Consider the following 12,710-nt stretch of genomic DNA (forward strand, 5'->3'; position numbering starts at 1 on the left):
CCATCGCAGCCTTGGCTTTCCTGGTTTGCTCTCTGCAGGTCCAAACCAGAGCAGAGTGTTTCTCCTTGGTGGTGGTTCCAGTCCTCCATCCTTTGTAGGTCTTCCTTTTAAGATGCAGGAGGTCCACCAGTTCCCTGGAGAGCCAAGGGGGCTGCTGTGCCCTTTTGCTGCCTTTCGTCCGAGATGGGATGGACTTTGCTTGCGCATCCAGGATTGCTCCCTTGAGGAGCAACCACTTGTCCTGAACTCCCTTCTCCTTTGGGTTGTGGCCCTTTAGGGCCTCTCTGACAAGCCTCCTTAGCTTGTCAAAGTCAGCTTTCCTGAAGTCGAGGACTTCTATATTACTGACTCACTTGCCAGCTTTACGGCAGATGGAGAAGATGATCAGCTCATGGTCACTGTCACCCAGCTTCCCTTCGATCATTAGGTCACTGATTAAGTCGTCGATTAGGTCGCTGGAGATCAAGGAGATCAAGTTTGTCTGGAATGACTTGTTCATAGTAAATTCATGTTGGTTAAATCAGCTCTCTCTCCTCCACTTGCAAACAGACTTCCTTATGATATGCTCCACTAACTTCCCAGGTATTACACTGAGGCAAACCAGTCTATAGTTCCTCAAGCCCTCCTTTTTGCCTTTTTAAAATATGGGCACAATGTCAATCCTCTGATATGTCACCCATTTCTCATCTTTGAGAAGTAGGGGTGTACCGATAGAGATTTGGGAGCCAATATAGATTTTTAAGGAGACATATCGGACAATGCCAATCTGATTTCTGATATAGCTGCATCCAGCTGGTAAGTCTGTTGTGGTGAAAGGGGAGGGAAGAGGTGTGGGGCGGCACATCAACGCCCTGCACAGTGAGGGAGTGGGGCTGGTGCTGAGGTAGGCGCTGCCCAGCCAGGGCAGCACGGGGCACAGAATGGAGCCGCAGCTCAGGGACACAGAGGGAGGGGGAGTGGCTACGTGCACCTCGGGAGGGCATGGGGGGCTGCACCCGGATTTGCACAGGCTGGGGTGGGCTGCAGCTATGGGCTGGGGGCCATGACCATGCCAGGCTCTTCCTAATGGGGTTGGCGAGAGGGGGACACGCTGCACTCGGGGCAGGTGGTGGTGGCGGCGCTGGGAGAGGGGTATGGGGGGCCTACAGCAAAATTTGGGGTGGCTGCAGCTCCCCCACAGAGCCCCCTCCCAGCACTGCCACCCATCCCAAGTGCAGCACAGCCCAGCCCAGCACATGCCAGGAAGAACCCGGCATAGCCCTGGCCCCAGCCCACAGCTGCAGCCCACCCCACCACACAGGTCCAGGGGCACATGCTCCCTACTGTGCCCTCCCACAGTGTACACAGAGGCAGGAGTCACTCCCCCTCCCTGCAACCCCAGACAAGCCGCAGTTCTGTCCCACGCCCTGCCCCACCCCAGTTGGGCAGTGCCTGCCCCAGCCCCATTCTGTCCCTCACCACAGGGGGCATTGATCTGAACCCTCACGCTCCTTCCTCCCCCCACCTCCCCTTCCACCATAACAGACTTACCAGCTGCACCCAGCTAAGCTGCCAGGCTGTGCTCCTCACTGCCTGTGTGCTGTGCTGCAGCTGTGCACACGCACAGACATTTATCAGCCACATCTGGCCGATGTCCAATATAGTAAATTTTCTTTATATCGGTGCCAATCTGATATTGGACCGATGTATTGGTGCACCTCTATTGAAAAGATCATTGCTAAGAGTTCCAAGACCTCTTTTGCCAGTTCCTTCAGTACTCGGATGAAGTTCATCAGACTTTCCTGGCTTGAATTCATTCAGGCCTGTCAAAAGCCATTTCTTTTATCTCATTCTTCAGCTTATCCCCTTTCTTATTCAAATAGTGCTTATTAGCACAGATCCAGGTTTTCTGTTTCGCACATGCACATGGCCCCCGGCAGTCTGGAAATCAAGAGATTGAGGCCCCCATAGGGAGGGAATTGAGCAGGGCTGGGCCTGCTGCCCAGCCATGCAGTGCCTGGGGCTTCGGGCCCAGGGCCATAATGCACAGCCACAAAGCTTGGGCGGGGAGTGGGATGGGGCCGCGGGCAACTTGTCCAGGAGGTGGCAGAGGGAGGGGGAGGCATGCTGGGCCACCTCCCCACCGATGCATACATTCCCAGGGGGTAGGGGGGACTTGTCTCTTAAGATCTGTGTGAAGGGTAGGGGCAGGATGGGCTGCATGTGGAGGGGGGAGGGGCACCAGTAGGGCTGGAGGGGGTAGCGGCGGGAGTAAGAGGCACCAGGAGAGCCAGGGAAATGTGGGTGGGGAGTGAGGGACTCTAGCAGGGCCAGAGGGCTGTGGGTGGGGAGTTAGGGGCACCAGCAGGGCTGAGAGGGGAGCTGGGGGGAGAGGGAGTGACAGGAACCAGCAAGGCCAGGGTGCTGCTGGGGGGCCTTTCATTTTAATCACGGATTTGGGGGGCATTATCAGAGAATTTGCCATTTTTTAATTTGGGAAAACCAGGATCCCTGCTCATTAGGTGCCTGGTTGCAGCTCAATTGTTTTGTGAAGGCTAATATAAAATAGCTGTTGAGCATTTCCATCTTCTTCAAATTTTCTATTAAGTTTGCCCTGATTATTTAACAGTAAACCCACAGCTTTCTTGATCTTTCTTTTCTGGTCAATGTATTTATAGAACTTCTTGTTTTCTTTAAATTTCTCTTGCCAGCTAAGGGGATTTTTTTTTTTAATCTTTTGGTCAGGACAAGACCCAAAGTAAGCAATTACCTATAGCTGTATTCTCAACATTTTATGTCTAGTCATATTATTCGTCCAGCAGTGGTGCAGAATATATAAGTCTTCCATCAATACCATCTCATAACTTTTACATAAGTTTGTCATTTCCAGGAAGAGTGCCTCATCTACCTCTTTTTCTTGACTTGTTCTATACTAAACCTCCACCATTGTAATAGTGCCATGTCTTTTATCTTTACCCAAATATGTTCTGAGCTGCTACTTTCTTCCTCCTGAACCAGAAAACAAGTGTACATAATTTAGACATATAAGGAAACAATGCCACTTTTCTTTTCCTTCCAACCCTGTCTTTCCAATACAGTGTACCCCTTAATGTTGACTTACCAGTTGTGGTAGCTGTCCTACGAAGCCTTTGTGATACCAACCAAATCGTAGCTCTCTTCAAAAGTGGCAACTCCCAGCACATCTTTTTTGTTCCCCATATTTTTCACATTTATATACTTGCATCACATTTGTGTACATGCACGTTTATTTTGCATTTTGACCTGCTTCTGCACTGCTGTCTTCTAGCTCCCTGGCCCTGGCCCTGGCCCCAACTTGAGCTGCTTTTTCCATCCCTTTCCCCTCCTGATCACTTGCTCAGTTTCTGGAGAGTTTTGTTTGGCATTCCCATGGAATGCAATTTAAAGTTTTATTGGTAAGCTGGCCAGACAATGTGCTCTTTCCAGTTCTGGTCAGATGGATCCTCTCTCCTGATAACAGTCCTTCCCAGAACATCTGCCCAGTGTCAAAGAATTCAAAACCTTCACATCAACACTACCGACTCAAAAACATTTATTTCCATGATACAACAGCCCCAGCCTGGGCTCTTACCTTCCTTTTTAGGGTGCCACAGAGCATGAGAAGGTAATTGCATACTCATCCCTGCCCAGCCCCTATGCAATAAGGCAAGCACTGTATTAAATAAATTGGCTTCAGAAATGGGGTGATATCCATTTCACTAAAAGTTAGAGACAGGCCTGGAGCATAAAAAAAAGTTGAGACCACTATACTACACAAATATTTCAAAGGTTTCTTTCACTTACGATAAGAGTTCAGCTCCAAAAGGGCTAACCAACTGGCTACTGTTACTGGCTTAAAACACACAGTGTACCTATCCACACGCTCCGGGGAGGATGGGGTAGGGGTTAATTAGAGCGCTTTCTGGGAGCCGCTCCAATTAAAATGGCGCAGCATCTTGTGTATTCAGTATCCCGCATTCCAAAACAGCAGTGCAGGTTCTTTAACTAAAGTTCATTCGACAAGCTTCAGTTAAAGCATCCCCACTACCATTCTGAACTATGGAACAGTGAATACATGAGACATTGCAGCATGCTGGAGTGGTCTAATTAGAATGCTCCAGCACACTCAATTCATCGAGTCTGCTCCAATGTGTTCTAATCAGAATGTGTCGGAGAACATGCATAGACACCCACAGTAATTAGAGTGGCTTAAAACAGTTCTATTTAACATGATATTCAAACATTAGCAGTTCTACTGTTATTGTTAGTAAAAGATGAACATTACTGAAAAGTGTTCCTGAGTTGGATAGGACCCAAGGGTACAAATATAATTTAATTTTTCAAAAACTAAATCCATGTTGCATGCACTGGTCCACTCAATCATAAAGATGACCAACGCAATGGATTCTCTGTATCTTATATAGTAAATATAAATTATTTACAAATTTAAAAAAATACAAATTAATTCTTTTACTTCTATGAAGTATGAACACCAAAAATACATAATATAGTGAAGAGGCTTTAACGTCAATTCCAAGCAATCTGGATACTCAGAAAAATATTTAACATGATGCATATTTTAAAATAACAAATATACAACATTGAAAATTATGTCTTTCTGAAGCATCAAAGTCTGCATTAAGATACCTGCATTTGTCTTGATCACGTCATATTTTTCAAAAGGTTTATTCAAAATAAATCATTAAGTACAAGTACAAATTAATGGAAAAATGATAATTTAAGTTCTAATATGAAAATATATAGTGTTTATAATAACTAGAAAAAAGTTTAGCAGAATCTATATTTCATGTTAAGACAATGTGCACATGCAGTTAAAAATAAAACTTGTCAAAGAACCTTCTGACACCTCATAAACACTTTGAAAAAAAAATTTATTCATTTTAAAACCTACCTGAGAGATTCTGCCATCCTCCTTAAATCTTCATTTTGTTGCTTTAAACGTTCAAGCTTTGCAAGTATCTTAGATAGTTCACGGCTAGAATGATCTGGGTGCTCACTGTCTCGTACCAAGTGTCCGCCAATATAAAAGAGCAATGTCCCCCAGGCAAAAAGGATGAGCATAATCCAACGCCAAGAACCAGTCCATGGCCGCATTTTCATATGTTCAATTCACTCCAAAACTGTTTTAGCTCACAAAATAACAAGCATTAAGTCCATTGCCCATGCATAGATGGAAAACTTCTATTCCTCTGCTTCACCACATTATGCTTCAGACAAATTATTATCAGTGCTATTTCGACAGCAGTTTTAAAGGAGAGATCCTTATGAAGCTGTTCACAGAAAACTTTAGGATCATGTGCTTCTTGGTTTTATATTCTGTGGAAAAATTAAAAGAAGTACAATTAAATTATCTGACTGATAGATTATCAAATATCTTGAAGTTGAATTAAAATAAATGTATTGGTGCTGAAATGCAGCAAAGTTGGCATATAATACTAGTCTCCCCTTTTCAACTAAGGTAAAGAACGCTTATTAAGTTTATACAATAACTCAAATACATTTTTGAAGAATATATAAGCTATAAAACAATTAGTCCTCCAATTCTAAAATAACTTGAACATCATGTGGTTATTAGTGCAATATAATTTCATACATTACAAACAATTAATATTAAAATAGCCTAATATGAGAAAATGCATTATGTAGTAAAATTTAATGTTTCTTTTATTACATAAAATGGAAACGTATGCAGAGCTATTGTTCATTTATGCTATTTTTCTTTTTCTATCTTTTTTCTTTTTATGAACTCTCTTAATACTGATTTTCATGATGGTATTTCTTTAGTATACAAGCAGTAGGTTGCCATTTTTATAATAAACTATGCTACTGCCATGTAGATTGACCTAGCAGCAGCTAACAGCAATTAAACAGGTTTCCAAGTACTCCAAAGACTCTAAGTAGCATTTTATAGACTGACAATTCTGTACATGCATTTCTCCTTATTAAGTTAGCCTTCACTGACCTCAGCTATAGCACTGCAAGACTAAAACGAAATCTTTTTATCTATCGCTACAACACAACAGACTTTCCATTATCAGACCTTTCAAAACTTGTTTTTAAAAAGAAATATTGAACTTTTAAATGAGAAAAAGAAAGGAATTACAATTAAGCACACAAGTAAACCCCACCGGGTTCCAGGGGAAAAGGACTCAGGGTTCCTAGGAAGGAGTAGAAAGAAAAAGAAATGAGACGCAATTTAATTTATTAGTAGCTTGAAGTATGAAAAGGTACTAAATGTTAAACATTCAGCAGTGCATACCTACACATCACCAAAAAGAATAAAGTTTATTAAACCAGCTAATGAAAAATACTTTTTTCCTGCTTCAGTATTATTCTCACCAATTTTCATGAAACCTTAGAGAAACAGCACTAGAAAGATGCAATTGAAAGAAAGTTGCATGTTTGAAATAAGACGACCACATTCCATAAAGTATCCTTTTCAACAAATCTTAATTCGTTTTCTGCTTGGCAAAATATCATCCTCTGCTTCTAACAATTTCCTAACTCCTTCCTTCCTCCTTGTCTGCAATCTAACATTTGTGCCTACTATCAGTAATTAATATTTCCTATGGAGATCTGAACTTTTAATTTGCCCTCCACATCCCCTCAAGTGCATAAAAATTGCCTCCTGTTTCATCTGAAATACCACGTACAAAAAACCTCTACAACATTCCTCAGCCTTACCTCTTTTGCACTTTCACTTCAGGCTATTCCTTCCATTCTGGTCTCCTTCTGTCATGCCAACTTCATTCTAAATTGACAGGAAGCCTGTATCCATCATGCAATAACCTATACACTTATTCAGCTACCAAGAGTATACTAAGAGCATTGGTTTGCATTTGCAGCAAACTTAATGCAAATTAAAATTATTAACTGTCAGCAAAATGCAGAGAGCTTTCCCAAACTCTCTCTCAGAACCCTCAAAACCCTGATCTTAGCACATCACATACAACCAGCAGATGGCAGAGCTAGACACACAAGGTTAATAGTAAGAACTGAATATGGCAAGGCAGGCAGATCAGTTTTCTTGGAACAACACAGAACAGAAAGATATAGAAAGGGATCAAGACTTCCCTTTTTCTTTGGAGTAAGGAAATACCTTGAATGGAACCCTGATCCCCCCTGGATGATGCAGTACTTCTATTGTACCAACAGATCTTAGAAATTATACCTTTAACAGGCTCTCACAAACGGAGTCCGTGGATGGGACAGAGGAAAGAGTGAGAAAGGAGTAAAAATCAGAATTGTATCGTTTACCCAGGAGTGTCAAACATAAAGCATGAGGGCCAAACTTGGCCACCTGAGCAGCACTATTTGGCCCACTGGACTACCAGCATGGCTAGATTGGAAGGGGTGGGGGAGAAGAAGCCATCTGGCACAAAATCAAGGGCCCATGGGTCCCAGTGTATATGATAATCAACCTGAGGGTAAATCTGGATCTGGCCCAAAGCACAAGGCGAGTTTGACACCCCTGACAAAGCCCAATAATACAACCTTCAAACGTCCACTGATACAAAATTTTAGTGAACCAGGCATGTCAGAAATGAGTTACATGATAGCCAAAGGGATGAAAAATTACAGGGAGCCAGAGCTATGTTCCATCAAGAAGTCAAATTTGTCGCTTTCTCAAGGAGAAGAGAAGGTGGTTTGAAGCACTGGAAATTGTAGATGGCTTTCAAATGACTGTATCTTTTTATCATGGGCTCTGGTGGCCTATATGCAGTTCGTCTTTGATATAAATTCAGACTGATGTGTTTTTATTTACAGGCTGGGATACACATGCCAAAATCTTAAAGCATAATCTGTTTTACCATTAAGTTACTCCCTTCAAATATTAAATCTTATGTTGTTGTTTGTGGTTCCTTAGGAATGCAGAGAAAAATAGGCAAGAGGAGATAATCATGATGAGAAGTCCTGGTTTTCTCTATTTAAAAATCCCAAATTCTGATTAAAATCCCCCAAATCCACATTTTTCTGCTATTAAAAATGAAATGCCATATATGTATATGTATGTATCAGTTAAACACAGTGCTTTATTTATATATTTACAGTTTTAAGGCAATTTGGAAGCCTACCAGTGTCTCAATCATTATAATAAAATAAACTTGAAGTACCTATATAGTTTGGCATTGGGTTTTGTTTTGTTTTGTTTTTTTATCCTGGCCGCTCACCAGGATGTGTGTCCAGCTGTAACTATCCCCCCCGCTGCTTTCTGGTGCTGAGCAGCCCCAATATGCCAGTGCCCTGCCCATGACATTGCCCCTCGTTCTCAAGCCAAAGCTTCCCTAGCCCTGCCAGTGCTCCTCACTCCAGACCCGCAGCCCACTGCCCCCCCTCCCCCAGCCTTGCTAGAGGGGGCCCCCAGCTACCCCTGCCCCACATGGACTCACAAGACTCCAGGCGGGGAAGGAGGCGGGGGAACAAGGAGCCATGGCCCCTTCTCAGCCTCAGGATTCACTGGGGGAGTAGGGGAGAGGAAGAAGAGGAGAGGCATGCACCAGGGCTTGGCTGGTCAGGAACCATGCCCCCTTTTCAACACCCCAGCTGGCTGGGAAGAGGGAGACACCTGCACCAGGGCTTGGCTCTGCCCCCAGAGTCAGAAGCGGGGCTGGAGTCCCCTTCTCAGCCTCTGGGCTGGCTGAGAGGAGACGTGGTTCCCAGCTTTGGAGGGTGGAACCAAGGCCTGCTTTGGGCTTCTGCCCCCCGTCTTTGGCCCGCTCACAGGCTGAGAAGGGGACTCCAGCCCTGCTCCTGATTCTGAGGGGCAAAGCCAAGTCCCAGTACAGGCTTCTCCCTCCTCCTAACCAGCCCAGAGGCTGAAAAGGGACTGTTGCTCCTGGTTCTGGGGGTGAAGCCAAGACCCAGTGCCAGGCTTTTCCCTACCCCCTGCCCTCAGCCAGCCTAAAGACTGAGAAGGGGCTGTGGCTCCCAGCTCCTGGATCTGGGGAGCCAGAGCTAAGCCCATGCTGCAGGCCCCCTTCCCCAGGCAGCACCCGGCCGGGGACCCGGTTCCCTCCTCTCCCCACCCTCATACATATATATATCTATCACTCCACTCAGCAGCACCCAGCTGTGGGGTCTGGTGCTTTCTTACCACCCCCTTCTCAGCTACCCAGAGTGACAGTGCTCCAGCTAGGGAGCAGAGGGGCAAGGCAAACCCTGCCTGTTGGAGCAAACAGCACAGCCTAGGGCTGCAAAGAATCCTGGGATGCTCAGGGACTGCGAGGTAACTTGAACCAGGAGGGGATCTGGGACAAAAGTTCCATAAATCATTTTAACCTAAATCAGTTAAGTCTGATACTACATCCAACCAGGTTTATCTTAAACTAGTTCTGGCTATTTTGAAAGCAGTTTATGCGCTATGGACTTCTGTTCTGTTACAGCTTTAAACCAGTTTCTGATCACTTAAACTGGTTTGTGTGTAACTTCCATCCCTAGCCTTTACCTTGCACATGTCAAGGGGGTCAAGTGATTTTTTTGTATATTTCCTCTGTAGGATTTTTGTTACTCTCCTTACTACATTTTGAAGGATCTTATTTGGATTTTAAAGCTATGGAGGCTGATTTTGCAAAAAATTATTCTCCAGAAGACTAAGAAGTAAGGAATCCAGGATTTTCTAAGTAAAGTTGTATGGACTGTTCCAGCAGAAAAGCAGAAAGGCTCAGTTCCCTAAAACCACCGAGTCTTTTTTGGAAAGATGCTACAAATCTCACAACAGTAAGGAATAGGGCCTTCCCCTTGGCAAAATAAAAATCTTGTGTGGCTATCATTCAGTGGCATGAAAGCGTCACAGAACAAGAAATTTTGGAAATCCACAGATTTAACAAGTTAGTAACAAATAAGTATTCCAGATAATATATTAAAAACAAAATGAAAAGATCACCCCTTTGGGATGTATGATTAGACACTGACTACTAAGTAATCACTGCTAACTATAAAAAGGATTAGTATTTATGCTATTTTCAATGAGCGAGTTTTATAAAATTATACAAAAATCAGGCTGGAAGGGTCCTTGAAAGGTCATCTAGTCCAGCCTACTGCTGAAGGCAAACTAACCCCCATATAAACCATCTCATCCAAGTGTTTGTCTAGCCTCCCCTTAAAAACTTCCAAAGACATTTCCATAACCTCTCTAGGTCATCCGTTTCAATATTATTTAGTTTTTTATTGACTCTGAATTGCAACACAAAAATCAGAAATATATATATATAGATAGAGAGAGAGCTAGAGAGAGATGTATGTATGTATCAATCCATCTAAAATACATATATGTCTATCAATAATAATAATAATAATAATAATAATAATAATAAAGGAAAACAAGGAAGGAAGGAAGTGGGAGGGATAGAAAAGAAAAAGGATAACCATGGAAAGACTAATAATCCACTAAAATTTAATTGCCAAAATAGCCTAAAAAAAATCTTTCCAGATTGAACTAAACTTTTCAAAGCAGTTACAACTGCAAAACACAATTCTTTCTATGGATGCTAGTAAAGCCATTTCATTATACCAGGTTTTCAATTTTTGGAGCTGTCCTACTTTTCCAAAGCAGTAATGCAAACCTGCTTGTCACTAACAAGGCCTGCTGCATGAATTCAATCTGAAAAGAATTCAATTTGAGCTCCTTAGACATAGACCAAAGAATATTCATATTTGCCAATGGTATCAGTGCTGTGTTGAAAGCCATATTAACTCTAGCTATAATTTCTTTCCAAAAAGAACTGATAATAGGACATGACCAAAACATGTGACCAAGCAATGCCTGCAATGCAATGCAATGCATCTCCCACATGTGCCTACCAGCAGTATATTAATAATGCAAAGGCAGGCACTGATCTCTCAGGCTGTAACAGGAACAATAGTGCATAATCTACATACAGCAGGATCTTGTGTTCTCTTTTTTCCTACATTACAGTAATGTCTTTAATAATCACTCTCAGTCCTTAAAGCTATAGCCAATGGTTCCAATGTTAAATCAAATAGCAAGAGGGATAACTGGCAATCTTGTTGAGCTCCTCCTTTCTAAAGAAACTGGATCATATAAGTTTATTGGTCATGACCCTTGCAGTGGGATTTGTATATAACAAATGCACTTGCCTTATGAATTCTTTACTAAATCCCACCTTTTGCAATCAGACAAAATGTGCCACTAAGAAGAGCAACAAAAGCCTTACCTGCTTTAACATTTAACACCCACATATGCTTAGAAAATTCTTCCTAATAGCCAAAAAAATTGCAACTGCTGCAATTTGAAACAATGTCCTGTCCCCTGTGGCCACAGAAAATAGTCTGTCACACCATTCTCTTTACATCCACCCTTCAGGTATCTGAAGACTGTCAAACCCTCCCTCAATCTTATCTTCTCTAGACTAAAAAAGTCCAGTTCTTTCAGCCTTTCCTCAAAAATCATGCTTTCCAGACCTCCACTCATTTTGTTGCTATCCATTGGACTCTAATTTGTCCACATCTTTCCTTAATGTTGTGCCTAAACCTAGTCACAGTATTCCAGGTAAATTCTCACCACTACTGAGCAAGGTGGAAGAATTACACCCGTTGGTCAGGGGTAGCAAAGATCTGGTCTGCAGAGCCATGTCATCTGGCCCCTGATGCTGGCCCAGGACATGGGCCATGCCTGCACCAGGACCCACATCATACATGGTACCCATGCAGTGTCAGCCTGCCCCCCACTTCCCCACACAAACACGCATGCTAGATCCAACATCTGTGGCACCCACTACAAACTTGTGCTGCACACTCAGCACTGAGCAGGAGCTGGATCCAGCAGCTGGGGGGGAGGGTGCAATCTTGCCTGCAGAGTCATCCCTGTGCTATTTATCTGGCCTGTGGACTGGTCCCATGCTATTCACCTAGCCCACAGGACCAAGTGAGTTTGACACCCTGTCCTAGCTCCTTTTCTGCACTACTGCAGTCTAGCCAGGCATTCTGCAGTCTGTATTTGTGCATAAAATTGTTCTCTCCCAAGTGCAGGACTCTGCATTTGTCCTTAGTGGATTTCATTCTATTAATTCCAGACCATTTCTTCAGTTTATCAGGGTCATTCTGAACTGTAATACTATCCTCCAGTGTGTGCAACTCTACCCTGTTTGAAGTCATCTACAAATTTGCTAAGTGTGCACTCAATATTAATAACTATACTAAATAGTACCAGACCCAGGAGAGCACCCTGGGGGTGACAACTTGATACTTTCTCCCAACTAGACATCAAGCCATCGAGGATTACTCTGAGCACAGTGATCCAACCAGTTATGCAGTTTCACCTACTATGCTTCCATAGCTTACCAATGAGAATGTTATGAAAAATAATGTCAAAAGCCTTGCTAAAGTCAAACTCTATCACATTTATTGCTCTCCCCCTATCCAGAAAACCCATAAACTTGTCATAGAGAGAAATCAGGTTGGCCAAGCATGACTTGCTCTTGGTGAATCCATGTTGGCTTCTCCCAATCACCTTGTTTTCCCCTAGGTACTCTGAAATACATTCCTTATATTACAGTATCTTTCCAGGTAATCAAGAGGAGACCAACTGGTCTATAATTACCTTGATTCTACATCTTCCCTTTTCTAAAGAGGGGCAATCTATTTACCCTTTGCCAGTGCTTTGTAGCCTCAAATGACCTTCACACGTTCCCAAAGAGAGTAGCCACTGGCTCTACAATTACTGTAGCTAATTC

The 12,710-nt window shown here is 43.1% G+C and overlaps 1 protein-coding gene across 3 annotated transcripts in view; it reads right to left on the minus strand.

Moving 5' to 3' along the window:
* FUT8 (fucosyltransferase 8) overlaps window positions 1-12,710 on the minus strand; it is a 353,615-nt gene that overhangs the window by 169,648 nt on the left and 171,257 nt on the right. For 2 of the 3 annotated variants that reach the window (XM_019519217.1, XM_019519216.1), the window contains one exon: window positions 4,910-5,334. In XM_019519217.1, the coding sequence (XP_019374762.1) occupies window positions 4,910-5,118 (209 nt within the window). In that variant the 5' untranslated portion in view covers window positions 5,119-5,334. Of the gene's footprint in view, window positions 1-4,909; window positions 5,335-6,702; window positions 6,770-12,710 lie in introns of all 3 variants that reach the window. The other variant, XM_019519218.1, reaches the window with a different exon arrangement.

This window comes from Gavialis gangeticus, unplaced genomic scaffold (genome assembly GCF_001723915.1).
Source record: "Gavialis gangeticus isolate Ggan-Ray unplaced genomic scaffold, GavGan_comp1, whole genome shotgun sequence".
In the NCBI taxonomy this organism is placed as follows: domain Eukaryota; kingdom Metazoa; phylum Chordata; order Crocodylia; family Gavialidae; genus Gavialis; species Gavialis gangeticus.